Source organism: Protopterus annectens, chromosome 14.part0 (assembly GCF_019279795.1).
Source record: "Protopterus annectens isolate FY-2018-M chromosome 14.part0, PAN1.0, whole genome shotgun sequence".
NCBI classification, from domain to species: Eukaryota; Metazoa; Chordata; order Ceratodontiformes; family Protopteridae; genus Protopterus; species Protopterus annectens.
In genome coordinates, this window is record NC_056748.1 from 938,722,902 (window position 1) to 938,750,243 (window position 27,342).

A 27,342-nucleotide genomic window follows, 5' to 3' on the forward strand; every position below is an offset into this window, starting at 1 on the left:
TAGTCTGGTATATAAACAAACAAGGGGGAACCATATCTTACCCATTGCGTCAAGAGGACCTCAGAGTTTGGCAGCAATGCACATTCCGAGAAGATCCGACGTGATAGCGGACAAATTCAACAGAACTATTCTCTTGCCTCACAAGTGGTCTCTCAATCCAGCAGTGGCGAACAAGATTTTTTGCCACTGGGGCCAACCTTGCTGCAGTCTTTTTGCCTGTCCTCTAAATGACAAGTACAGAAGTTGCTGTGCCCTAATCCCCCCTCATGGGGAGTCACCCAGAGATGCTCTTCTCCATGATTGGCTCCCTGGTCTGCTCTGTGCCTTTCCCCCAGCTCCCATCATATCACAATTCTTAAAGAAAGCCAAAAGGATGGAAAATTCAATAATTCTCATCGCCCTCTTCTGGCCTTGACAAGTTTGTTTTCCCTTTCTTTGGCCTCATTTAATTCGGAAACTATGGATTCTGGACACAGCTCCCAGATCTGCTGACTCACCCAGAGAGGGCATGGTACATCCGAATCTCCAATGTCTCAAGCTCTCACTGCTTGGCTTCTCCAATTCCCATGATTGCCAGGCATCCTTCTCTTTCTTCCCCTGTCTGACGAATTATTGTTCATCACAAATCTTCTACTAGGAAATTATATCAAAGTAAATGAGAAAAATTTGCTAGATGGGCCCTCGATAAGGGATTAGACTCTTATTCCAGTCCTATTCATAAAGTTTTAGATTTTCAAGGTACACGTTACCAATCTGGCTCCTCCGCATCAACAATTAAAGTTCACCTAGCAGCGATTTTGAACTTTCGTATAGGAGTGGATGGCGCTTCTAATGTCATATAAACTTTGAAAACCATTCTTAAAAGGTCTCCTAATGCCAAGACCTCCATTTTAAAGAACCTGCTCTCCCTTGGGATCTAAATATCGTCCTTCAGGCCCTTACTATGACCCCCCTTTGAACCATCAGCAACTCGTGACTTAAAGCATTTGTCTTGGAAAACTTTATTTTTGGTGGCTATCACTTCTGCCAGAAGAGTATCTGAGCTTCAAGCTCTGTCTTGCAAACCTCCTTACTTAATTTTTCACAGAGATAGAGTTGTGCTTCAAACAAATCCATCCTTCTTACCGAAGGTTGTCTCCGAAATCAACATTAATCAGACGTTACAATTGCCAGTCGTCCTCCCAAATTTTTCTAACAAGGGAGAATATGCTCTCCATTTACTTGACGTGCACAGACTACATTTTTATCTTCACAGGGCTAAAGATTTAAAAAAATTGAACCAACTAGTTATGGCATTGTCTTCTCTCCGTCTAGGCAATCCTTGGTTAAATGGCTTAGAGACTGCATCACTTTCATTTATCATTCTAAAGAGCTCCAACTTCCAAAACCAGTTCAAGGCCATTCAGCAAGAACGGTGGCAACATATACAGTTTTTCATGCTAGAGCATCTTTAGACGACATCTGTGCAGCAACCACATGGTCTTCTCATCATACATTTATCACTCATTACAAATTGGATCAGGTCTCAAGGGGACGAGCATCCTTTGGCTGTATTCTTCCATGAGACCTCCTGAGACTGAAGTAGCTAGGAACTCTGTCCCACTGTCAAGGACTGAGTGAAGATTGACAACATCAGATAAAGAAGTTATGCCATACCATAATGTCCCATCTGTTGATCTTCACCAATCCTTGGCATCCCCACCCTCCTTTCCCCATCGTTAGAGTCTTAGACCGAATTAGTTCTTAGCTAGCTTCCTCTTTAAGGATTCATGTGGCTTTAGTTGGTATGCCTGTCTTTTAACCATAAATGTGAAATTGTTCAATCTCGCCGTTTGTTCTTACTCACGGGTTCGTAGCCGATCCTCGGATTCGAGTCGGCCGCATCACCAGCTCGCATCTTCGAGAAAGCTCGAGGCACAGTAATATCCCATGATCCTCCGGTGCTAACCCTCAGATCTAGTTTGCCGCTAGCAGCAGATCACATCGAGAGGCTCGGGCCAGTAGAATTTTTGTATATATTTCTTGTTATTTCTTGTATTTACTTCTAAATTTTACATTTTATATTTTATAGTGTTTGATAGGTTTATTATCTAGTTGTTGTTTAAAGTAGTTGTAGTTAGGTGGTTGTTTCAAAATTTTAGTAAGGGCCTTAGGCTGTTTTTTTCTGTAAGAATTTACAGTACTTAAAAAAATATATATATATATATATATATATATATATATATATATATATATATATATATATATACTTTTTTGCCTTTTCTATTTTTCATATAGACATATATATATATATATATATATATATATATATATATATATATATATATATATATATATATATATCATAGTGTGCTGTGTGAGTGTTTTACAGTTTGGATATACATTACATTTAAAATATATTATAGAAATTTTTTTTCTTAAGAGTGGTGTAATTTTCTTGGATTTTCTTTTCTTACTGTAAGAATGTCAGAAAAGACCAAAAGTGGTTTTAAAAGGTGTCAGTGTGGACAGAAGATGTCCATTACTGACAACCACTCATCCTGCGTCTACTGTCTTGGCCCTCTCCACTTGCAGGAAGACTGTTTCATCTGTCATTCCTTTAGTGGGAGGGTCATGATGGAAAGACGTAGGAAGTTGGTGGGCAGAGGGTTGCTTAAACCAGAATTTCAGGAGGCCCTGGACAAGGCTGAACAGGTTTCAAAGTCTTTGAAGGGGTCGAAGTCTTCAAGAGTGTCGGAGCCCAAGTCATCGGCTCCGAGCACCTCTTTTCAGATTCGGACACCGGCTCCTATGACATCGGTGCCGGGTGTCGAGACTTTATCTCTGCATGGGGCTCAGGTCTTGGAGCCGGTATCAGAGGTACCACCTTCGGCTATCCTTCGCTCGGTGACTGCTTCGATCCCTTCGACCCGTTCTTCGAGGCCACTTTCCGACTCCGATGTGGACCGAGTGGTACAGAAGCTTATGGAGAACTCGGCTTTGTCCAAATTAATCGAGGTTTCGTCCCAGCTGGTTTCGAAACTCGAAGCTATTCCAGTTCCCTCAACACTTCCTCCTCCGAGACCCGTCGAGTCATCGGTGTTAGGAGTCGAAGAACCGATGATTGTAGAGCCCTCGGTGCCGAAGCCTCCAGTAGTGCTATTGGCTCCGTTGACCTCGATTCCTTCGGAACCAGCCGGAGAGTCTCGGAGCCGAAGATCTTTCCTGGGTTCCGGGGGGGGGGGTTAGTCGAACCGAGATATCGGTTCCGACTCTTCCCCTCGGTGCCTCGGCTCAGATCAGTTCGGATCCTTCCTCGGTGTCGGGAGCCCTTGGTTCCGGTTCCAGAGAAACGACCCCCTTCTTCGGATCGGGTCAGATCTTCGGGTCGGGGCACCGGTGCCTTTGACATCATGAGGAAGGTCTTGTCTGATCAGACACATACTTCATCGGTATCTTCATCTCCTTTCCCAAAAGGTCCGCGTTCTGCTTCTGTGCCTTCGGTTCCTACCAAGCGTCGAGACCCAATGCCTTAGAAGTCCCCACAGGGCGACTCTGGTTCCTCGGATTCATCCCCAGAAGCTCCCGCTGAGGATGTTCCGCGGAAACGACTGTGCAAGAGGAGGCACATAGATTCCCCTCAGGAATCTCTCACGTCTGATACTGATTTAGATGAAACAGAAGGGTCTCCACGGTCCACCTCTGAGGATGTCTCGTTTGCAGACATTTTGGAAATCCTGAAGCAAAGAGGGGACTGGCAAACCCTTACCCCTTCTGTGGATGAATCGGTTTTAATGAAGGCATTTGGGGCTCAACCTTCTACCTCCTGGGTGACTCCACCCTTTGACGATCTCATGGATCTTATAGCTCGGAGGGCTTGGGAAACACCTGATACAGTGGAACTAGTCCCCCGTAAACCAAACAAATACATGACGGCTCCCCAAGATAAAGTCTATCTTACAAAAGGAGTTCCCGTAGATACTATGGTGGTGGCGGCGGCCACTAAGAAAGAGATGTCTGAATCATCTTCCTCTGTCCATCCTCCTAATAAGGATTCTAGGACAATGGACAGATATGGGAAGCGCATATTTAGTTCGGCGACTTTTTCCATCCGATCGCTCAACTACCTTACGCATTTCACGCGTTTACAGAGAGATCTCATTAAGGAACTGGGAGATGCTCTCCAGGGACACACAGATGCTGCTGTCGCCGAGAAAGTGACAGCGCAACTTAACACCCTAAATTCCTTAGTCAACTCGTCCATGAGGCTGATTTCATACGCAGCCGAAGGGTCGAGTAGAGCGGCAGCTTCAGCGATCGCCCTGAGAAGACAACCCTGATTGTGCTTATGCTCCTTTGCGGAAGCCTTTAAGTCTTCCTTTGCCAACGCCCCCTTCGATGGTGCCTCCTTGTTTGGGCCCAAAGTAAAGGAGACTCTCACGAGGTGTGAACAAGAAGGGAAGACCCTGTCTGCCGTAGGGGTCCGTTTTTCCGTTCCATCTAGACCCTACCCTAAAGGGCAATGAGGAGGAAAAATGTGGTTCCGAAAGACTCCGGGATCTTTTCAGCACACCCAAAGTGACGCCCCCTCCAGAGGCAGAGGAGGGGGAAGAAACGGAAGACGCCGCCCAGCCGGCAGAGGGGGTCCGCAAAATCAGGGTGACAGAGAGACCTTCTCTGGAAAGCCCTTCCAGCACTCCTGAGTGCTGGAGGCAGTTGGGGGTCGCTTGGCTTTATACCCAGAGGCCTGGCTAAATCTTACATCAGATTACTGGGTAAAAAGCATAGTTACCAGAGGCTACAACATCCCCTTCATAAAAATGCCACCCAACTCCAAAAAACTCCCAGACATTCCACCCAGTCTGCGAGACCAAGCAACCATAGAGATAGGAAGGTTGCTCGAAAACAGAGTCATCCAACCAGTCCCAGCGGACCAAATAGGATCCGGAACTTACTCAAGGTTCTTTTTAGTTCCAAAGAAAACAGGGGACTGGAGGCCAATTTTAGACCTCAGCAAGTTAAATACCTTTGTGAAAAAGGAAAAGTTCCGGATGGTCACGCTTCAGTCAATACTCCCTTTTCTGCAGAAGGGCGACTGGATGTGCTCTATAGATCTCAAAGACGCATACTACCATATCAAGATGGCCAGGGCGTCCAGAGATCACTTGCGCTTCCGGCTGGGAGCCAGTCATTTCCAGTTTCGCGCTCTGCCCTTTGGTCTCACCTCAGCCCCCAGGGTGTTCACCAAATGCATGGCAGTGGTAGCGTCTCACTTGAGACGAAACTGATTCCGGGTGTTTCCTTATCTAGACGACTGGCTCCTATCCGCCACCACCAAGTATCGTCTTCTACAAGCCAGGGACTACACCATCAGTCTTTGTTCTTCACTAGGCATAACGGTGAATTTTGGAAAATCTGTCTTATCGCTGTCACAGCGTATCTTATTTATAGGAGCACAGCTAGACACTTCCCTGGCTCAAGTTACTCTCCCCCCACCAAGAGTATCAGACCTCAGGCATCAAATTTCGCTCCTTCTTCAAAACAAGAGAGTCCCTGCACGACAAATATTAAGAGTGCTAGGCATGATGGCAGCCTCCCTTCTTGTAGTTCCCTTAGGCAGGATGCACATGAGGATTCTTCAATGGATGCTATTCGCACAGTGGTCGTATCTACAGCTTCCACTGTCTCACGAAATCTTGATCACGAATTCTTGCAAGAAGGGTCTCTTGTGGTGGATACACAGTCAAGAGCTAACACTAGGACGACCGTTTGTCTTACCCAGTCCGGTAGCAACTCTAACCACGGACGCTTCCCTGATAGGGTGGGGGGGGGATTCTTTCAGGAACAAACAGTCCAAGGTCAATGGTCCAACTTGGAGTACAATCTGCACATCAATGTTCTAGAGCTGAGGGCAGTGTTTCTAGCGTTGCAACACTTTCACAAGTCCTTACCTCGGGGAACAGTGACAGTTCAGACAGACAACATGTCAGTGGTCTGGTACATAAACAAGCAAGGGGGAACCAGATCTTACCCGTTATGCAGAGAGGCCCTCAGAATTTGGCAATGGGCAAAGTCCACTGGACGCTTTCTGATAGCAACGCACATCCCGGGGACTTCCAACGTAATCGCGGACAGGTTGAGCAGAGCCATCCTGTTCCCTCATGAGTGGTCCCTCAAACCTCAAGTGGCGGAAGAGATCTTCCACAGATAGGGCCAGCCTTGCTGCGACCTGTTTGCATCCCCATTGAATGCCAAATGCAGAAGCTACTTTGCCCTGTTACCCCCTCCAGGGGGTGTCCCCAGGGATTCACTGGTATACGATTGGCCCCCGGGTCTCCTTTATGCTTTTCCTCCTGTTCCATTAATTCCCAGGTTTTTGCAGAAAGCCAAACGTCTGGACAGGACCATAATACTGATAGCCCCATTCTGGCCTCGACGAATCTGGTTTCCCTTCCTTCAATCTCATCAAGTGGAGGAACCATGGATACTGGACCCAGAGCCAGACCTGTTGACACATTCGTCGGGAGTTCCTCACACCTTCCTCAAGTCCCTCAAACTGACAGCTTGGCTGCTCCGCTTCACATCTTAGCCAGGTCAGAGTTACTGTCCCCTGCAACACAACAAATTATTGTATCTTCTCACAAACCATCTACAAGGAAATTGTACAACAGCAAATGGAACCGTTTTGCGCACTGGGCCTCCAAACAAGGTATAGATCCATTCGGGGCTCCAGTACACAAGATACTAGATTTCCTTACCAGACTTTTTCAAGAAGGAGCATAAACATCCACTATAAGGGTTCAACTGGCCGCTATATCCAATTTTCATATTGGCTGTGAGGATGGTTCTCTTATGTCCCACAGGCTTTGTAAAGCCTTCATGAAAAGTACCTTTCACCTCCGTCCCACATTTCGTAATCCAATAGCTCCTTGGAATCTTAATCTCATGCTGTCACAACTCATGTGCCCCCATTTGAACCAGCAGCCACAACTCCATTAAAATTTATTTCGTGGAAAACACTTTTTCTGGTTGCCATCACTTCCACCAGGAGAGTTTCAGAGTTACAGGCTCTATCTATCCGACCTCCATACATGATTTTTCATCCAGATAGAGTAACTTTGAGCACCAATCCCTCCTTCCTTCCGAAGGTTTGTTTGATTGAGAACATCAATCAATCTATCGAACTACCTACCTTCTTTAAAAATCATTCCAATAAGCTAGAATACACATTGCACAAGCTGGACGTTCACAGACAACTAAGATTTTACTTACATAGGACAAAAGAGTGCAGAAAGTCAGATCAACTATTTGTCTCGTATGCTGACCAAAGAAAAGGACAGGCAGTAACGAAGGTTACCTTAGCCAAATGGCTCTCAGATTGCATAAATTTGGTATATGCTGAATCGAAACAGCAACTCCCTTTCAAACCCAGAGCTCATTCTGCAAGGGCGATTGCTACCTCTTCAGCCCATACCGCTCGTTTGCCTTTAGATACCATTTGTGCAGCGGCAACTTGGGCAAAACCACATACTTTTATCGCCCACTACAAGCTAGACAAGAGCTCTAGGGACAGGGCGACGTTTGGTTCCACTGTACTCAGGAATGTTCTCCCTTGAGCCACCCGGGAAAAAGGAGCTAGGGACGCTACCCGTGTGTAAGAACAAACGGCGAGATTGAACAATTTCACATTAAGAAGTTATGTCTTACCATAACGATCCATGTGAATTGTTCATCTCGCCTTTGTACTTGCATACCCCCCCTCCATCCCCCGTCCTACGGTCTGGGAGAACGGTTTTCAACTAGATTCCTTTTCAGCCTTTTCTAGATATGGTTGGCATGTTATTGTGCATTAGTAATGGCATATTTTATCCTCTACTTGACAGTAGGGTTCCAGACACTTTATAGTATCTGTTTATAAGTGTTCTAGACACAGTTCTAAAAGGGATTCTTCTGGTATAGCAAACTAGATCTGAGGGTTAGCACCGGAGGATCATGGGATATTACTGTGCCTCGAGCTTTCTCGAAGATGCGAGCTGGTGATGCGGCCGACTCGGAGCCGAGGATCAGCTCCGAACCCGTGTGTAAGAACAAAGGCGAGATGAACAATTCACATGGATCGTTATGGTAAGACATAACTTCTTATTTCTTCACATCTGACTGCCCCTTCTTTGGCAAACTTGATCTGAGGTAATTTCTGAGAGGAGCATTATGGGTAGTACTTGGTTCAAGAGTTTGGAGGGTGTGAGCTGAAGTATACAGCCGAGTCTGTTCCGAGGTTCAGAACCAAACCCACTGTCAAGGATTGGTGAAGACTGACAACACAGATGGAACGTTATGGTAAGACATAACTTTTTTTTTTTTTTTTTTAATTATGAGAGAGTGGGTGTTTAATAAAGCAGGTTGAAATTATAGGTGCTCTTTTAAATAAGTATGTTTAAATTGTAGGTCCTGTTGAGCTGTGCAAGTTAATGATGATAAGCATATTTATTCAACATTCCTTTTACAGACATAGCATAAAAGTTAACAAAAATGTATTTAAAAGATATCTGTCTTAGTAGTTTTCTCTTTCTGATAAAGTGTTGTAACGAATTAATGAAGTTAGTAATGCACTTTTTATTTTGCAGTTGATGTCTACATTCAAGTTCTTTTTTTTCTTTTGTTTCTATGTGCAGGTCTGTCACCAACAGTGAAGAATCCACGTGTACGTCTACAGGAAGAGGGTCACCTGGTAGGGGTCAAAAGACTAAAGTCTGTACCACACCTTCATCTGGTCATGCTGCATCTGTGAAGGACTCCAGCAGCAGATTGGCTGTTACAGACCCCACTCAGGCTGGTGCCACCACCACCACCACTACCTTCACCTTTACTTCAGTCTCTACTTTTAACGTTAACAAGAAAACCAAAGGTCTTATTGATGGCCTTACTAAATTTTTTACACCATCACCTGATGGTCGCAGATCACGTGGTGAAATCATAGACTTCTCAAAGCACTATCATCCGAGGAAAAAGTGCCCTCAGAAACAATCTTGCACTTCTAACTCCAGTATGTTGGCTACAGGTACCAGTCAAAAACTAAAACCCCAACCCTCTGCACTTCCACCCCCTACCCTTCTCCCTGGTCAGAGTCCTAGTTCCCACAAATCCAGCACTTCCAATTCTGCTAACTCTCCCCAAAGCTCTTCCAGTCAGTCAAGTGCACCTTCCCTTAGCAGCCTTCCTAGTAACAGCCAGCTAAAGGGACTGTTTGATGGACTTTCTCATATTTATACCACTCAGGGACAGTCTCGACAAAAGGGACATCCCAGTTATGCACCACCGAAGCGTCGGCGTCATAAGCCTGAGTTGTCTTCCTCTTCAAAATCTAATACCCTTTTCTGTGGAAAGAAAGATAAGAGAAATAGGTTAATTTCCCGATCATCCTCATCTGGATGGGGGTTGCATAGAGGATGTGCTTTTAAATCAGTTTCTCACTTCAAGCGAACATCTTTTCTTAAAAAGAAAAAGCACAGGATACTAGGGAGATTAAAGTATAAAGTGACCCCTCAAATGGGGGCCCCCTCTCCAGGGAAGGGGAGCTTGGCAGACGGAAGGATTAAAGCTGATCATGATGATGGTAAGCAAAGGTCAAAGCTCCAGCCAAATCTGCCTCCCATCAAAATGAATATTTTCTTGTTACACAAGCTTAGCTATTTCTTGTGTCCTTCCTTCACTTTAGTAAGAAAGCCAGGAATCTTTGACCTTTATTCTAACACTAACTAAACCTTCAAAAATGTTTTTCCAACTAATACTGCACAACAAAGTATGCACTACTTTTAATGTATGTCTGTAGTGGCAATAGAAACTCCCAATGCCTTCATAGCATTGCTTTTCTGCTTCATAATACCGCATGATGTGCGCAGTTTCCACACTGCTTTCTTGCTCTGTCCGTGCCCTTTTACAAACAGTAGTGCTGCATTTGTGAATGTTTGCTGACTGCTTATACTAAGTTACAGGCCTTTCCATTCTGCATTTCCCTCTGTTGAACTGCTTTTTTCACAAGAAAGTTCCATTCTCAAAACGTAACACCACATAATTGTGACCGTTTAAACTGTCCACAGAAGTGTTGCATTTTTCTCTGTATTATATTTGATTTGTTAAGAAGATACTTATTTTGGTGCTTTTTTTGTCATATGATCAAGTTACTTAGAAAATGTCAGATTGTTGCAGGATTTTTGTAGGTAGTTTCTGACAGATTTTATATTTCAGGTAAAATGAAAGTTGATGTAGGTGTTTTAGTTTCTTTATTTTTCAGAATGCCTGCTTTTAAAACAAAGTCAAAGACATCCATCATATACCCTGAGATTGGTTGATTTTTAAAGTGCACACACTGGAAGCAGTTAAATAGTTAATGTATATATTCAAGTTTAAAGGACAAGCTGACAGGTAAGAGCAAAGATTTTCTGTGTACAGTGTTTTTGAACTAAGAAGAGAGTTCCATGCATTTTAGGCTTGGGCTAAATGGCTTAGTGGTTAGCTTCTTGTATTTAGAAGGGATAACACAAAGCAGTTGATTTGGATTTAATACAGTGATATGAAGATGACAGGTTTTCTGGCTGTGTACATGAATGGTTCTGTGCTGGTTTCTGAATGACAGATACTGACGCCTCAAAAAGCATCAAACAGGAAACAGAAACAAGTGTGGTTGGCAGCAAGGAAACTCTAACTGAAGAGGACTTGGAAATTTTCAGGAAAGCCCAGGAGCTCTCACTAGAGGTGAGAATATTTATAGCTATATTTTTAAAACATTCTGTGTAGTGTTTTGTATGTTTTAAAATATTTAGCAAAGTTAATATTTTAGCTGTGCAGATGTATCATTATTGCCCTGAATGTTGTTGAAATGTGTCTGTGCGTGTGTGCATGCATATGTGCGCATGTGTCTGGCTTTCTGTAAACAGTAGTTTCACAATTAACTGTGTTGACAGATGTCAGAGGGCATTTTCTTTACACTGGTTAATGCATGCACTTCTCATATGGCTGCATGCCCACCATGTTCGACATGTCCCACACCACTTCAAAGACCCATGTGTGTGAGCTACATTCTTTAATATTGCATGTTGCCATTTTTGTAGTTTTTCATTGTTGCATTGCTTAACTACTGTGAGCATGTTTATAAACTGCATAAGCCAGGTTTACTACATTATTTACTGTACCTTGTTACTAAAAGTCACATTCTGGTTGGTCTGTTGCTGCTAAATAGCATAGCTTGGTATGGCACTTGAAGGTTTCAGGTTTGATGTGCAACACTCTATCTAGTCTTCTTTCTGCACAGTATAAACCTCAGAGGTGATTTGTTTTCTTGAAGCTGGGAAAGGAAGCTGACATGTCAACTTAATTTAACTATTCACCTATTTCACTGCCAGCCAAAGTGAGTAGTTTTCACATGACAGGAAAGAATTTTTATGGGGAAAAAATGTGGTCTTCTATCAGAATTATCTTCTTGTTTTTGCAGCAGTTCACTTAATTTGTAGCAGTTTTGTTTTGCAGATGTGTGACAAACCAGCTTTATGTCTTTGAATTGTTTTGGTTCATAAAATTGATATTGATGAGTTACCATCAAACACTGCTCACTTGTTAGAGTCACTGTTGTCGTTGTTTGTGAGCATTAGGCAAACTACATGGCATTACATATTATTTTTTGTAGTTTTACAGGAGTTTGTTGTTAACTCCAGACTTTTTTTAAATACATAACACAGCAAGCAATAGCACATTGTTTACTATACTTTTTTGTTTTTTTAATAACATTTCTCATTTTCAATGGTGTATGATTTGGACTTTTATAGTTGGATTTCTGTAGTTTGTCAGTAGAACCTCTAGGCTTCAAGTGAGTAGATTTTTCTTTTTATGAGGTTAGTTTAATAGAAACACACTATGATGTAAAACACTGTGGAAGTACCATTGCATAGAGTATTTTACTTTCCTGAGCTGTCTGTATACATATGTGTTTGTGTATCCTATAAGTATATCATGGGGCTGAATCTTCTATCCTTGAAGCTAATGAGGGTGGGCTCACACATCTACTTAATTTAGATTGTTCACCTGCTTAAATGTCAACCAAAGTATGTAGCTTTTATACGACTAAACAAAATGTTTAGGAGAAAAAAAGAGTAAGTAAGGTGATCATAATTACCTTCTTGCTGTGACTGTTTTTCTTTTTACCTCTGTAGATGGCAGTTGTGTCGCAGTTGTGTGACAAGCCTGTTGTATAGCTTTGAATTGTTTTGGATATAAATGGGTCAAGCAAGTTAGGTTACCTCAAATGTTTTTCACTGGGTGCACACACAGTGCTGTCTGCATTGTGGATACCCAAATAATGCACTTTTTGAAAGAAGCAAAATCTTTTAAACCATTCCATTTAATTCATATAACAATGAATATATTAAGTGCTGTGGCATAGAGGGCTAAAAGCCCCTGGGTGGGGGGGACAAGTGACGCATGCATGGGCACACAAAAAGATAGTCAATACCTGAAGGGGGCCAGGTAGTGAATCAGGATATGCTTCACCAAGGAACGGTGTGGCTTGCAGATATAAGCTCTGTGCAGAAGTGACCTGGCACAGCCAGCCCATTGCATGACACCATAGAAACTGTCAGGGCACATGTCAAGAAGGAGTTGAGAGAAAGAGGTAGGTCATAAGTAAAAAATAAATAAATAAATAAAAAATAAATAAATGGTGGCTGGTTAACAATAGACTCCCTCAGGATTCACATCTGCCCCAGTGTGTAAAACAGGGGGGTAGTCTGGTGGTGTACGGAGTGGCTTGTAGATCCAGTGTTAGAAGTGGGACAGTGGGGTAGAGGCCGTAGGAATGATGCAGACGAGAAGAGCTCCACTCCCTCCAGGAAATAATAAATATGTTGCAGTTGTAAATGTAGGCTTCTGTAAGTGATGAAGAGCTATGAGATGCATGACTTCATTCCTGAGGATGTGCTAGAATTGAGTTGGTTTCTCTTCGTGAATTGCAATGCTAACATGTATTTATAGATTTCAGCATTTTTACTTCTTTAAGTTGTGTGTAACATTTGTTCATATGTTCATAGTATTTGTGCTGAGAATACATGTGAATTGTGTAGCAAGCAAGATTATTGTCTTAGTACAATCAGTGTTTAATCTTGTGCATTGTACACATATATTTATTGTTCATTTATTTGTTACGCTCACAGAAACTAGGTTGTTTAAATATCACAGAACATCATGGAAGATGTCCGGCAGCAGTTGAATTTGGGAAGTATGAAATCCAAACCTGGTATTCTTCACCTTATCCACAGGAATATGCAAGGTAGTGATCTGTTGTGTATTGTGTATAGATGACAGTCAGATTAAAACAGGACTATGTGTATTCTTTTGCTGTTTTAAAGTGTGTTGTGCATTCTAGGTTGAATATTCCTGTTAATTCATGGGACGTGTACTTCTACAGTGTGCCAAAAGCACCACAGATTTTTTTTTGTGATGACTTTACTACTTTGGATAGTGACTGTCAGGCAAAGGGATCTCATTGAATCTTTCTTGGAGCAGTACAGTTTGTTGTTTCCCATGGTGATATGTTATTTAAAATACATGGAAATCAACTTTCTCTCTCTCTCAAGTGTTTTCCTGTCTTCATTTTCTACACTGTCACCTGTGAGGGATTTTTTTCTCCCAAGATTTCATTTTATAGGTTTATATTGGTCCATGTCATGATTGTGAACTTTAGACTTGGTTTCCATCTGTATTTAAATACCAAGAATTTTGAGGTAGAGCCAGAATCCTGCTTTTCTGTGAGGAGCAATGTACTGCCTCCCCCAACACACACATGGAGACAGCAGTTCAGAATGTTTTACACTCTTCAACCCCCTTACCTAATATAAACAACTCTAAGGTTATCTTGCCACTTAGAAAGTGACTTTCCCCTGCAGTAATCTACTTTGAAAAGAGTACAGTTTCACACACTGCAGTGATCACAGAAATGACCTTCACAACTACCATATATTACTAGCTTGTGCAAAAGTTAGTTTCTACATCCTGTCCACAGACTCCTAAGGTTGATCTTGCTGGGGATTTCTTGAATTCTTAATGCAGCTGAAATGCCACATGCAGCTCTTTGTTTTCATTGATTGCTACCTTTGCTGTCTGTCTGTTTCTAGGGTGGTTGCATCTCTGGGTTTTGCAGCTTAAGACAGTGAGACTTTGATAGCATGTTTTCTTAGGGTACCTCCCCTCCTTGAACCTATCAATTCATTGCTAGCTTGGTTTATACTACCTTCTTTTCTTTCACTGAGGTCACTAGCCAATAAAAAAACTTTTTTATTGTAGTTTGATATGCAGAATAAATATATGTTACTCTTCACTACTTAACTATATCTGATGTTGTCCATTTCATTCTTCCTTACTTCTGGGTCCTGGGATCTGATAGCGGATCCGATTCAGCTGCTTTTACAAGACTATAATCTGAGCCTCGAGCTCCTCCCTCTCTCACAATGCCTCATGTCTGCTCTAAACCCCAGATCTCATTTGCTGCCATTCAGCACAGATGTGATCCATAGCTCTCTAGCATTGTTTGTGGGAAAGATAGGCGTTTTTTTCTTAACTATACTTCTAACTTGTCTCAGTTTCATTTTGCAACATTTATAATCTAAAGCTTTTTTGCTATTACAACTTTCCTCCCCTCCTGTAGTTTTCATTTTGAGCATTAGGGACTTCTCCCCCTCCCTTTGCTTTATCTCAGTGCTTCGGCACTTATCAGTTGCTTCGCGCACAAAAAAAAGTTTTAGATATAGTTATTATAATTATTATATTACAGTTATTTTTGTAATATTTCTATACCCTGTAACTGTTGGTTGTATTATCTAAGGTGTGTGTGTGTGTGTGTGTGTGTGTGTGTGTGTGTGTGTGTGTGTGTGTTGGCTTTTCTGACAGCATGCCAGATAAACCAATAGGGTTTAAAAGATGCACTTCTTGTGGGCACAAAATATCGAATTCTGATGCCCACAAGAAGTGCGTCTGTTGTCTGGGGTCCAACCATCTGCATGCTGTTGTAATATATGTGCAGCCTTCAATCCGTGCACCTTTTTGGACCACAGGAACAAGTTGATTTTGAAAGGAATATTGCCTGCTTCTGGAGCTGAAACGCCCATTAAGCCATCGAGCTTGAAGGATCTTAAAAGAAAAGCCTCCTCAGCTTCTCTGAGGACTTCCTCTTATGTTGAGAAAAAGCAAAGAATACTGGATCCAAAGTTCTCTGATTCCTGTACATCTAAGGTTCCATTGGATCAGATAGCCTCCTTGGATCCATTGTTTGTACCGGATCTAGCTACGGTAATCATTGAGTCTCATACCCCAAGAAGGTCCTTCTCGGATCCGAGGTCTCAGAGCCAAACACAGTTATTGGTGCCTAAACATGTATCTCTGGCTCCTACCTCCAAGATTTCTTCACCAACAAATTCCAGACACTTCGGCTTCCTGTAGATTGTCCCGGAGCCTTCTTCAGTCAGACACAGACAGGATTATGTGGCATTTCCTCAAGTCACAGGTAGATTTGGTACTTTTACCATCTCCATCCCATCCAGGATCCATGCGATCTGCAACTTTTCATGCTTCTCGTCCAATCCAACCTTTTGCTTCGGACCTCCAGGGTAGGGTTTTCCCAAGGGAGTCATCGATTGATCTGAGGGTACTGCTTTCCTCAACTCCATCAGGGTCCCTGACTGGCTTGACTCCAATGCCATTGGATCTTAGTGGGTTCTCTGATCTGAAATGTCAGTGCTGACTCTAGAGCATTGGCTTTGGGCCTGACCTTGTCGGATCCGTCCCTTCTCCTAGGAGCTTCGGCCTTCAACAGCTCGGTTCCAGTGCTCTGTGTGGAGATTTCAGATCTATGGTAGGCTCCACTCCTTCTCCTCAGATTACTTTGGCTCCAAGAGAGAGGGAAGGGGTCTCCTCGAGTCCGTCAACGTTTTGAGTGGTAGAGAGGGCTTTCTCTAAACCTAGAGCTATGTCCCCTCATCCCCTGGATCCTAATCAGTTCATATCTCATCTGAGCCCCCATACCATTCATCCTGTCCCAAGTCAGCCTCCCACATAAGCCTCCAGACTACTGCCCTTCAGGGGGTCCCACACTCTATTGGTTCCTCCCCTGAACCCCCTTCAGAGGGGATACATAGCAAGAAAAAGTGCAAGAGGAGGCACTCGGACTCCCCTCTGGAGTCTTTAACTGAGGACACCAAGTGTGATGAGGGAAAGGGTTCCCTAAGATCTCCACCTGGAGATGTCTCCTTTGGAGGCATTTTGGAAATAATGAAGTAAAAAGGTAGATGGTCCTGCTAACCTCCTTCTGAGGAGTCTGTTTCTGGAGGCCTTCAGGATGAGCTCATCTACATCCTGCGTGACCCCCCCCCCCCTTGGCAGGTGAGCTTATTGATCTAGTCTCCTGCCAGGCATGAAAGGAACCAGACACCATGGAGCCCATACCAAGCATGCCAACAAGTATTTGAGCACTCCTAGTGACAGACTTCATTGGAGCAAGGGTGTGCCTGTTGATGTTATTGTGGTGTCAGCTGCCACTATGAAGGCGCTAGCTGAGAAAAACTGCACCTTCCATCCCCTGAGCAGAGAGTCCCAGGCTTTGGACAGGCATGGTAAGCATGTATATGCCTCAGCTACCTTTAGACTGAAAGCATTAAACTACCTGGCACATTTCACCCAATTGCAAAGGGATTTGGTAAAAGAAATAACTTTTACAGAGACCTTGTCAGAGGAGGATGTCAAGAAGGTATCTCCCCAGTTGGCCACTCTTTCTTCCCTAGCTAATTCCTTGATGAGGTTAATCTCTAACACTGCAGAGGGTACTTCTTGAACAGCCAGAACAAGCATAGGCTTAAGGAGACATGCCTGGATGAGGTTGTGCAGGTTTGCAGAACCCTGTAAGGCATTTTTCACCAATGCTCCCTCCAATGGTTCCTCCCTCCTAGGACCATCTGTCAAGGAAACTCTCTCCTGCAATGAGCAGGAGGGAAAGTCCTGGTCTGTGGTAGGGGTCAGATTTTCTACTGTTCAGATGACGTTTTTCAAGGGAAAAAAACGAGGAGGTAAGACATTTTGGTTCAAAGAATCAAGGTCTTTTCCAGGATCCTCAAGAAGATTCCTCCTCCAGAGGAAGAGGATTTAATGGCAGGCACCACCAGAGAGGCAGAAGGGGTCTACAAAATTATGGCTTCAGAGAACCTTTCTCTGATGAGCCCTATCAACGCTCCTGAAGTGTTGCCAGACTGCCCTGCTTTGGAGGCAGTCAAGGGACATCTATCTTTGCACCTAGATGCCTGGACAAAACTAACAAATGACTGCTGGGTGCTAAACATAATTTCCAGTGGTTACTATATTCCCTTTTCTCTTCCATCTCCAAGTCCCAGGAGAAATCTTCCTGATGTGCCACCAAGTCAGAGGGAGTTCGCCTTCCAAGAACTTCTAGAAAAAAGAGCCATGCAAAAGTCCTGACTGAACAACAAGGGTCTGGAACTTATTTGTGCTTCTTTTTTGGTGCCAAAAAAGACAGGGGACCTGCGACCAATCTTGCATTTAAGCAAACTAAATCTGTTTGTCAAAAAGTCAAAGTTCTGGACGGTTACAGTACAGTCCGTTTTCCAGCTTCAGCACAAGGAGGAATGGGATGTGTTCTGTGGATCAGGATGTGTACTATCATATGAAAGTAGACAGACAGTCCGAGACATCTGCACTTTCGGCTGGGAGCCAATCATTATCAATTCAGAGCCCTGCCACTTTGGTCTCATCACAGCTTCCTGGGTGTTTACCAAACGTACAACAGTGGTAGCAGCTCGCCTGAGACTACAAGGATTCCATGTCTTTCCATGTCTGGATGACTGGCTACTTAGAGCACCAACAAACCATCAACTGCCCTGTACCACAGAGCATCTACTGCGGGTTTTTAACCAGTTGGGCATCATGATAAACACAGCAAAGTCTGGGATTCATAGGAATTCAGTTAAACACAATTACACAAATAGCAGCATTACCTCAGCAAAGGGTGATATCTCTGAGACAACAAGTACAAACCCTTCTGGACATGCCAGCTCCTCTGGCAAGGGCTGATTGTGAGACTGCTAGGTTTGATGTCAGCAGCAATACTTCTGGTACCTGTAGCAAGGTTTTTCATGCGAGTATTGCAGTGGACCCTTGCAGTTCAGTGGTCCATTCTGTTCCATCTTAAACTGTCCCTATCAAACTAACCCCAGTTTGCAAATGCCGTTTTTGGTGTTTGATTCTATTGGACAACCTATATGTAGGCAGACCATTTTCTCTTCCTCCTCCCACAGCCACAGTGACCACGTTTGCTTCTGTGTTGGGGTGGGTGAGGGGGCATTACCAAAGAAGAATGGTCCAAGGCACAAGGTCCCTGACAGAGACCAGATTGCACATAAATGTCCTACAGATGAGAGCAGTTCTTCTGATGTTGCAAGCCTTCCATGACTGCCTCCCTCTGAGGATGATAGCAGTTCATACAGACAACATGTCAGTAGTCTGGTGCATCATCAAACGGGGGGAACTCATTCATACCCTTTGTATAGAGAGGCCATGAGAGTGTGGGAGTGGGCAGTTTCTTGAAACCGCTTTCTCATTGCAATGCACATTCCCAGGAAGACCATTGTACTAGCAGACAGACTCAGCAGGTCCCTTCTGAGTCTGCATGAGTGGTCCCTCAATCAGTAGCAAACCAGATTTTCAGCCGATGGGGTCAACCTTGCTGTGACCTGTTTGACTGTCTCCTAAACAACAAGTGCAGCAGGTAGTTTGCTCTGATCCCCCCCCCCCCCAGTCGAGGAATCCCAAAGAGACATTGTAGTCCACAATTGGCCTTAGGGTTTCCAGTATGTTTACCCAACTGTACCATTGAACCCAAGTGTTCTACAGAAAACCAGCAGATTGAAGAGCACTCTAATTCTCATTGTCCCCTTCTGGCATCGTTAGGTATGTTTCCCCCCCCATTGTATATTGGATCCCATTCAGGATCTGATTTCTCGCCCATCAGGACATCAGCCCCTTAGTCTCTGGTCCTTACCATTAACCGCTTGGTTTCTCCACTTACAATGATTCTAAACAACTCCAGGCTAGCCTCACCAGTCCAAAAGATTATTCTTGCCTCCCAACAACCTTGCACAACAAAGGTTTACAGTAGCAAGTGGAAAAGTTTTTCAATTTGGGCCTCCAAACGAAATATCAATCCCTTTTCAGCCTCCATATTGGTTATACTTCTTTTTCTAGCTTCACTTTTCCAGAACGGTGCTAGTTTTAGTTTCTCTACTATAAAATTGCAACTGTCAGCAATTTCAGACTTTCACATTGGAAAAGGCCCTACCTTAACATCAAAACTATGTAAAGCTTTTATGAAAGGAGTCTTCTTACTTAGGCTGCCAATCAAAGAACCTTCTCCTCTGTGGGACCTGACTGTTGTCCTCCAAGACCTCACTCAAAAACCTTTTGAACCAGGTGATTCTTGCAGTATAAATTTTTTATCTTGGAAAACAGTTTTGTCTTGTAGCTATATCCTCTGCAAAAAGGGTATCTGAATTTGCAAGCATCGTCTTCCAAGTCACCATAATTTATTTGCCACAAATATAGGGTTACCAAAAGTGGCTATAGAGACAGATTTCAGCTAGACTATTTCTTCAATCACTATAACATTATATGACCTGCTTATTTTTCCCTTCTAGTTTATTTCTAATCCTTCTGAGGAATGTATCAAAATCTTTGCTGAAATCTAGGAGTATCACATCTACCAGTATCTGTTTAGACACCCAGATAAACAACTTTGATTAGATGTGCAGAACCATTGCTTGCTAAAAAAATACTGCAGATTTTCCATTAGAGTTTGAATCTTACAAGATGCAGCCCATCCACTTTAGCTGAAGGATTTGTTGCTGTGCAGGTGGTACAGATCTGATGTCTTTAGGAATTTCCCAAAGCCCGATCTTCTCCCATGTTCTTTTCCTGGATCTCATTTTCTGATGATTGCTTTGCAGTGCATTGAATGGATTTTTCCACTGCTTGGGTGTTCTTTATAAAAAAAATCCTTAATTTCAGGAGATAAGTACTCATTTCACAATCTGCTACATTTTTGTTTGTTGTAGCTCATTTTTGTAAGTTTAGTCACAGTAATTCTGCACCTCACCCTGTTTTCCACTCAGACATTTTCTCTTTAGTTGTGCCCTTTTCCCTTCCATTTACCTTTATGTTGTCTTTTTTGTCTGGTTTATTTTTTTTTCTTTTCAAGTGAATCCTTTGTGTACCACTATTGTATTAAATGTTCTTGTTTTGTAATGATACTGTTTAAAATTTGTGGAGTGTCATTCTTGCTTGTTTCAGGTTTTTCTCTTTATGATTATTTTTCTTGTTGTGGTAGTGCTTTTAGTGGAGATATTTTTTTTAAGTGGAGATATTTTTTTGATGAGTCATTGAATAAGTCCTCAGGGTATAGGAAATTCTCTAAGCTTGGCCATAAGTTTCAGCCTCCCAAGGATGCACATGACCTGCACATCATATATTTAGGGGTGTATCATTTTAGAACCAACTGTAACATTTGTAAGAACTTCAGATGTGCATTTTAGTTCTTACTTTTAGGATTCCTGCCTGCAAGGTAGCCGGATTGGTGGGCCCAACTTTCAGAGCTCTGCCTTCTTCCCACCACTACACAAGGGCATTGGTTGTGTAAGAGATGCATCAGCCAATGCCATCTTCAGCTCTTTCTTGGCTTGCAGTATGGTGGCCTACATGTTTAGTACAACATCCATCTGTTGGCTGGCATTCGTTAAGATGCCAGATATGCATCATATAAGACATTTTCTGATCTTTTTCATAAAGTACAGATTGAATTAGTTAATGTTTGTTATTGAAATGAAACAAAATTATTGGAACAGAAGGAACTGACATGGCAGATAAGACTAAATCCCACTCATTTCCGAGGGTTAAACAAATCAATATCCAGTATCCTGAAAATGAAAGTTTGAATTTTATGAATGAGTTTGAGTTTTTTTAATTGATGGTGTCTTATTTATTTATTCATTTGGGTTGTGATTAAGATGACAGAATCATGACTAGCATGTCTTAAATGCTCATAACATGTTTTTTAAATTTGGTTTTGAATGGGCGGTGTGTAGTTCTTATAGGTTCATAGGTTGGTACTAGGCTCTCGGCCCTAGGGCCTATGCAAGCCTAACCATAACAATTCCCTGGATATTTCTTCCCACAATATTTACTTCTCTGGACCCCTGTCTAGCAGGGCGACTGACATGATCCCCGGGGTGAATTTCCTATCTCCCATCCAATCATCGAGGTTCCTTTTGAAGAGGGCCTATGAGGCGCTCTGCTTGACATGTATGGGCAGTCTATTCCAGAGTATGGGGAGTCTCTGGGTCAGGAACCTATCCCTCCAGCATGTTTTGTTCATTGTGATGACAAGGTTTAGATCCCTGGAGCGTGTGGCTCTGAGGGATTGGGATTTCTTTAAGTGGAGCATGTCCAACAGCTCAGGGTTTGACATGGCCTTGTATGTTAAGCAGAGATCGCCTCTGAGTAGACGATATGCCACAGAGTATAGCTGGAGTTTTTTTAGACGGTCAGCATATGGCATCTGCTTTAGGTCTGTGATTCTTTTAGTGAGGTATTTCTGTGGCCTTTCCAGCTGTTGCAGATGTCTTGTGAGGTACATACCAAACTGGGCATTATACTCTGTAATGGGTCTAATGAGGGATGAGTACAGTGGGAAAATGACCTCCTTTTTTCAGGATGAAAAGCCCTTAGTAATGAGGTGTGCCACATAGAAGGATTTCCTGACTGTTGTGGCGATGTGGTTATCGAAAGTGAGACCACTGTCCACCTGTGTCCCCAAGTCTCTCATCACACTTTTGATGTTTAGTGTCCTGCCACCTATGTGGTAATTCATGGGTTAATATTTTTTTCTTGGCATTAAGCTTGAGCCCATGGCTCTGGCACCAGGCATCTGTTTCTGTAGGGCCCTTTTGTAGAATATCCACATCATTTGGGGATTCAATAATGGCTCCCAGTTTGCAGTCATCTGCAAACTTTGTTAGCAAGAGTCCCTTAGTGTTGGCCTGTACTTCAGAGAAGTAGATGCCAAACAAGAGTGGTCCCAGGACTGAACCCTGAGGTACTCCACTTGTCACTTGTCTGGAGCTGGATTTGGAGTCAGATACTTTTACAGTCTGGGTTCTGTCGGTAAGCCAGTTGGAAACCCATCGAGTGACATAGGGATTTATGCCCAGCTTAGTAAGTTTATCTATGATTCCAGAGTGGAGGATGATGTCGAAGGCCTTGGCGAGGTCCAGATAGGCTGTGTGGACCACCTTGCCCTCGTCCACAGCTCTGGAGACTGATTCAAAGAAGTCAGTCAGATTCAGGAGACCAGATCAGCCCTTCACAAACCCAAACTGGGTGGGGGTCCAGTGTTTGAAGGTTGCCAATGTCTTTGTTTATAAGTTCCATTATAATGCGTTCCATGCCCTTGCAGATCAGGCTTGTCAGACTGATGGGACAGTAGCTCCCAGGATCCAAGGCGGATCCTCCCTTGTGGAGCGGGATAACTGTAGCTGTGCACCACTCAGTGGGCACGAAGCCTGAGGTGAGGCTATGGTTAAACATGACACTTAGGTGAGGTGCCAGTTCATTTTGTAGTTCATGTAGTACACAGCCTGGGATGTCATCTGGTCCCATGGATGCTGTATTCTTAGCTTTGGAGAGTGCGGTTTCTACCTGTGTGGCCGTGATTATCGGAATTTGGCAATCTTTTAGTATTGAGATGGGCCCTTTAGGGGGTGAGAGGGGGGTGAAGTTGGCACTAAATCGATCTGCCAGGATATTGGCAATATCCTTGGGATCAGTATATTTAATGCCATTCTCTTGTAGCTCAGAGCAGATCTGAGCATTGCCATTTAAATTCTTGACATAACTATAGAATGCCTTGTGGTTGTCTTTGTAATCTGTGGCAATTTTATTTTCATAACTAGCCTTTAAGGATTTTATGAGGGATCTCAGCTTCTTACTGAGGCTGTTGAGGGAGTTTTTTGCATCCTGGGATTTTCCTCTTTTCTCCAACAGTTTCTTCCTTCTGTTGTATAGTTTGTTTATAGCAGGGGACCACCAGATTGGCTTCCTTTTTTTGGAGAAGAGCATCTTGGTTCTATATGGGATGGCACGATTCATGCACAAGTGGATGTGCTCTTACAGTGCCTTAGTGTAGGATTCTGCAGTCGAACTTCCAGATCCCGTCTGCGTGAGTGTTGTGAAGTTTGTCACTTCTGACTTCAGTAGCATGAAGTTGGCTTTGGAGAAATTTTTTAAGGAGGTTTCCTTACTGGGGGGGTGGGGGAGGAATGTGGATGTCAAAGGTGATTTGCTTATGATCAGACCTGACCAATGATGGGGTGACCACTGGTGTAGAGCATTTATCTCCCATATTGGTAATGACCAGGTCTAGGATATTGGAGCCCCTGGTGGGAAAATGGATTAGTTGATCCAGGGCGTTGGAATTTATGAATTCCAAGAACCGTTGGGAAAAGGAGTTGGTACCGAGTAGTTTTCCCAATTAATGGCAGGGTAGTTGAAATCACCCAGTATTAGGGTGTTTGGTTGTATCTTAATATTTTCCAGTATGTTTAGAAAGATGTAGTGAGAATCTTGGGGCATGGTGGGGGATCTCTAGCAAGCTACAATTTGGATTGCAGTCTTACCTAGTGTTAGTTGCACCTGGAGAATTTCAGATGCATTGTGTTGGGCAACTAGCCTGGAGGTGTGAATATCCTTGGTGAATATGGACACTCCTCCACCTTTAGTGTTTCTCTCTGGAGCCTTGAACCAGGTCTCAGTTACTGCACAGATATCGATGTTCTCCATTTTTAGGAGTGCCTCGAGAGAGTGCATTTTGAGGTTTAGACTTCTAGTATTGAGTAGCATTACCTTCAGATTTTGCATGCTTGTATCTGTTACGGTGGTGGTTTTATCCTTTGAACCTTGCCTAAAAAAGGCACTATTGGGGTGGCAAGAGCTTTAGCCAGTAACCTGAATCCCAGGGGTGACAGGTGCAGACCATCTCTGGCAAAGCATCGTGGTTTGTCGATCATGTCTTCCCAGGCAGACAAATACTGTATCCTCTTTGAATGACACCAGAAGCTTAGCCAATTGTTGAAGTCATTCATTTTGTCCTTATACTGTGGTATCATTCTGGGTGAAGGCAGGATGCTACTCAAGGCTAGGGTCATACCTGCCTGGGTCACATGATCCAAGAGCTCTTCCATGTCTCTTTTCATGTAGTTCAGGGAGGTACGTCTCAAGTCATTCACTCCAGCATGGACAATGACAGAGTCGTATTTGTACTTGTTGTGGAGTGACTTGAGTGCATGCATTATGTGGTGGATCCTGGCACCAGACAGGCAGCTGACTGTAATTTTATCCTTGTTCAGCCTGGTGAGTGGGACATCAGTGTGCCTGACTGTAGAGTCACCTATGACTAAAGTGTTGGGTACATTGTCTTGTCTTAGGGGCTGTTGTTGGGTGGCACACTGGTGTTGTGAGCTATGTGTCACTTTGGTTGTGACTGGTGTTTGCGTTTCGGCTTCGGAGGTCCTTGTTGCTTGGGCAGGTTAATGTTAAGGGCCTCTGCATATGTGGATTTAGTGTTGCTATGGGTCTTATAGTGGTGCTATGGTTCTGATGAAGTTTTACAAAGGGATTGACGTGCTTAACTGATGTTTTAATAAGGGATTAATATTTCAGAGACATTGTATCAGTTGTGGTAGTTTATGAAACGTTTCTGAATCTGATGCCAAAACTTTAAAATAAATAATCGCTTAGCTTTTAGGAAGCATTTCCCTACAAGGATTTCTATAATCTGTGCTTGTTTTGCCTTGGCCCAGAGCATGAGATTTTACTCTTGTCTGAATTGTACCAATTTCACCCAAAGTCAATCACTAAGAGAAGACTGTTTTTCTAGGAGGTTTCAGCCAATCAAGGGGTGTATGCCATGTTCCAAATCACTGAATCCTCCTGCTGGGAAGAAAAATCTGACAAGAGAAGTATGGAGAAGCATCAAGAGATAAGAGAGCATTCCTATCGATGACTCTGGTCTTGCTGGGTCCAGTAATTTTTGAGTATAGGGAGATGTTTTCACAGCCCCATTCTTGAAACTGGTTTTGGCTGAGGCCTGTGGCACAATTTCTTCTCAAGCCATGGCTTCTCTCATGTCCTCCCTGACCATTAATCATCAGTGTTCCTGGGTTTATTATTGAGGAGAAGGCCTGTATTTCCATGTTATTTGTTTGTGAAAAGGACTCTGAAGACTAGATTGAGGTCACAGTCTCCCATCCATGACCAGAGGCTTCTAGGGAAGTTTTATCCAAGGCCATGTGGCATAAGACATAGAAAACCAAACTGGGGCCAGTAACCTTGATTAGCCCAGGCTGGCAGTGATTCAATTCTGTCTTCCTCCTAGGGTTGTACTAACCTGGTAATCATGTATTTTCCTGAAATACAAACTGCCAGCATTGGAAATACCTGAGGTGACTGGGTCTCTTCCAAAAAGAGAATGGTTGAACCTGCAGTTAAGGATTCTAATTCCCATGATTTTAAAGCAGATGGCCAGAGCCCACTGTGTTGCATTCTCTGCTTCTCCATCACAGGATTTCTTCATTGGGGACACTCTCTTCTGGAGTTCCACTGGGAAGCTAGGGAATACTCAGAGGTTTAGCTCATGTGTAGAGCTTTCATGGTCCTGCCTGAGTCTAGAACACTTGCTCTTCCTCCAGTCAAGGATCTATTGAAGGATATATTTACAAGACTTCCTACCTTTAGGAAACTTCACTGTTTCTGTTATGTTAAATATTACCACAAATTCTCCTATAAGAAGCTCTTGTGTCCCTGAATTCCAGCAAGGGATCTCTTCTGGCTCCATCCTGGAACCCTATTTTTAATGACCATCAGAATAGGATACTAAAACAATTAGTGGAAAAACGTTTGCTTTTCTGCTACCCTATCTTTTAGAGCACACTGAACTGCTGAGTTCACATGCCTGCCTTTGAGCACTCTGCTGGAAAAGATGGCAGGCCAGGATAAGAGGTACACGATAATGATCTGAAGTAAGCGATGCTTAAACTGTAAAAACAGAGAAACTAGTAGTCTTAAAACTTTGTTGATGAGCTCAGTCACAATAAATTTCCAAAAATCATGAAATCCAAGTAGTGTTCCAAAGCAACAAGCCTTTATTCATTATTTGTCTTGGCTTGTTGCTTTGGAACACTACCTGGGTTTCACGATATTTGGAAATTATTGTGACTGAGCTCATCAGTGAAGTTTTAAGACCACTAGTTTCTCAGTTTTTTTCCCCCTAAACACTTTTGGTGGTGAGGTTGGAATTGGACAGATTCCTGTGCTTGTTCATAATTTATTTATTTATTTATTTTTTGAGATGCTTACACTGTGTGTCTTATCAGCTCAAGTTCTAGGCACTCCAGGAAATGCTGGTTGTGATGCTGTGGATGTATGGCTCTGTTATTTAGAGATATGCCTGGTTGCGGACTTGGCTCTTTCCAGACCATGTAAAGACAGAATGTCTTAATGCACTGTTTGACAAGGATAGCCTGTTTGGACATCCTATTGAAGGGTAAGTCCATGCAGTCAGCTAAGCAAATTTTTCATGTCATGGCTCCTAAGGTCAGCAGAAAATACCCAGTCAAATATTGGCCATTACCCTAAGCAAGGGAAAAAACTGGGAAAAGGGTAACGGGGAAATTCAAAACAGAATGACAGACTAGATCAGATGAAAAGCCTGGAGACCTTAGGGTAATGACTTGTGGAGGGATCAGCTGAGATTCATTTGATATGGCCCCTCCCTTTCCTTTCCCACCCCAGCCCACCACTTTCTCTTCTCATATTGCTTAATTTCCCTCAGATAGGATTGGAGGATTCTTACCGTTCTTTCTCAAAAACTGAGAAATCACTTTGGACCACTGGACACTAAACATGCTTCACCGAGATTACAAGTTAGTTCCTAAAAATCTCAAACTGCAGAGGCATTCCCCTGGCTCCAGAGTACCAGTTAGACCTTATTGCTGTTGGCTTAAAAGGAGGACAGGGAGACGCATTCTGGATCTGTCAACTTAAACAAGTTTGTCATAATTCCATAGTTCAAAATGTTAACTCTAAAGCCTGTTACCCTTTTTATTGTACCACACTGTCATGGTCACCCTGCGTCTAAAAGTGGCCTATATTCACATACCTGTAGCCGCATGACTCAGGCAGTTTCTCTGGTTTCTACTGGAGAAGGGTACATTT

The 27,342-nt window shown here is 43.2% G+C and overlaps 1 protein-coding gene across 5 annotated transcripts in view; it reads left to right on the plus strand.

Annotated features, from left to right (window-relative positions):
* The window catches only part of KAT6B (lysine acetyltransferase 6B), a 2,279,653-nt gene that overhangs the window by 1,005,073 nt on the left and 1,247,238 nt on the right, over nt 1–27,342 (plus strand). For 3 of the 5 annotated variants that reach the window (XM_044056739.1, XM_044056740.1, XM_044056738.1), the window contains exons 7-9: nt 8,652–9,592; nt 10,613–10,731; nt 13,179–13,294. In XM_044056739.1, coding sequence (XP_043912674.1) covers nt 8,652–9,592; nt 10,613–10,731; nt 13,179–13,294 — 1,176 coding nt within the window. The remainder of the gene's footprint in view (nt 1–8,651; nt 9,593–10,612; nt 10,732–13,178; nt 13,295–27,342) is intronic. The other 2 variants (XM_044056741.1, XM_044056742.1) reach the window with 2 other exon arrangements.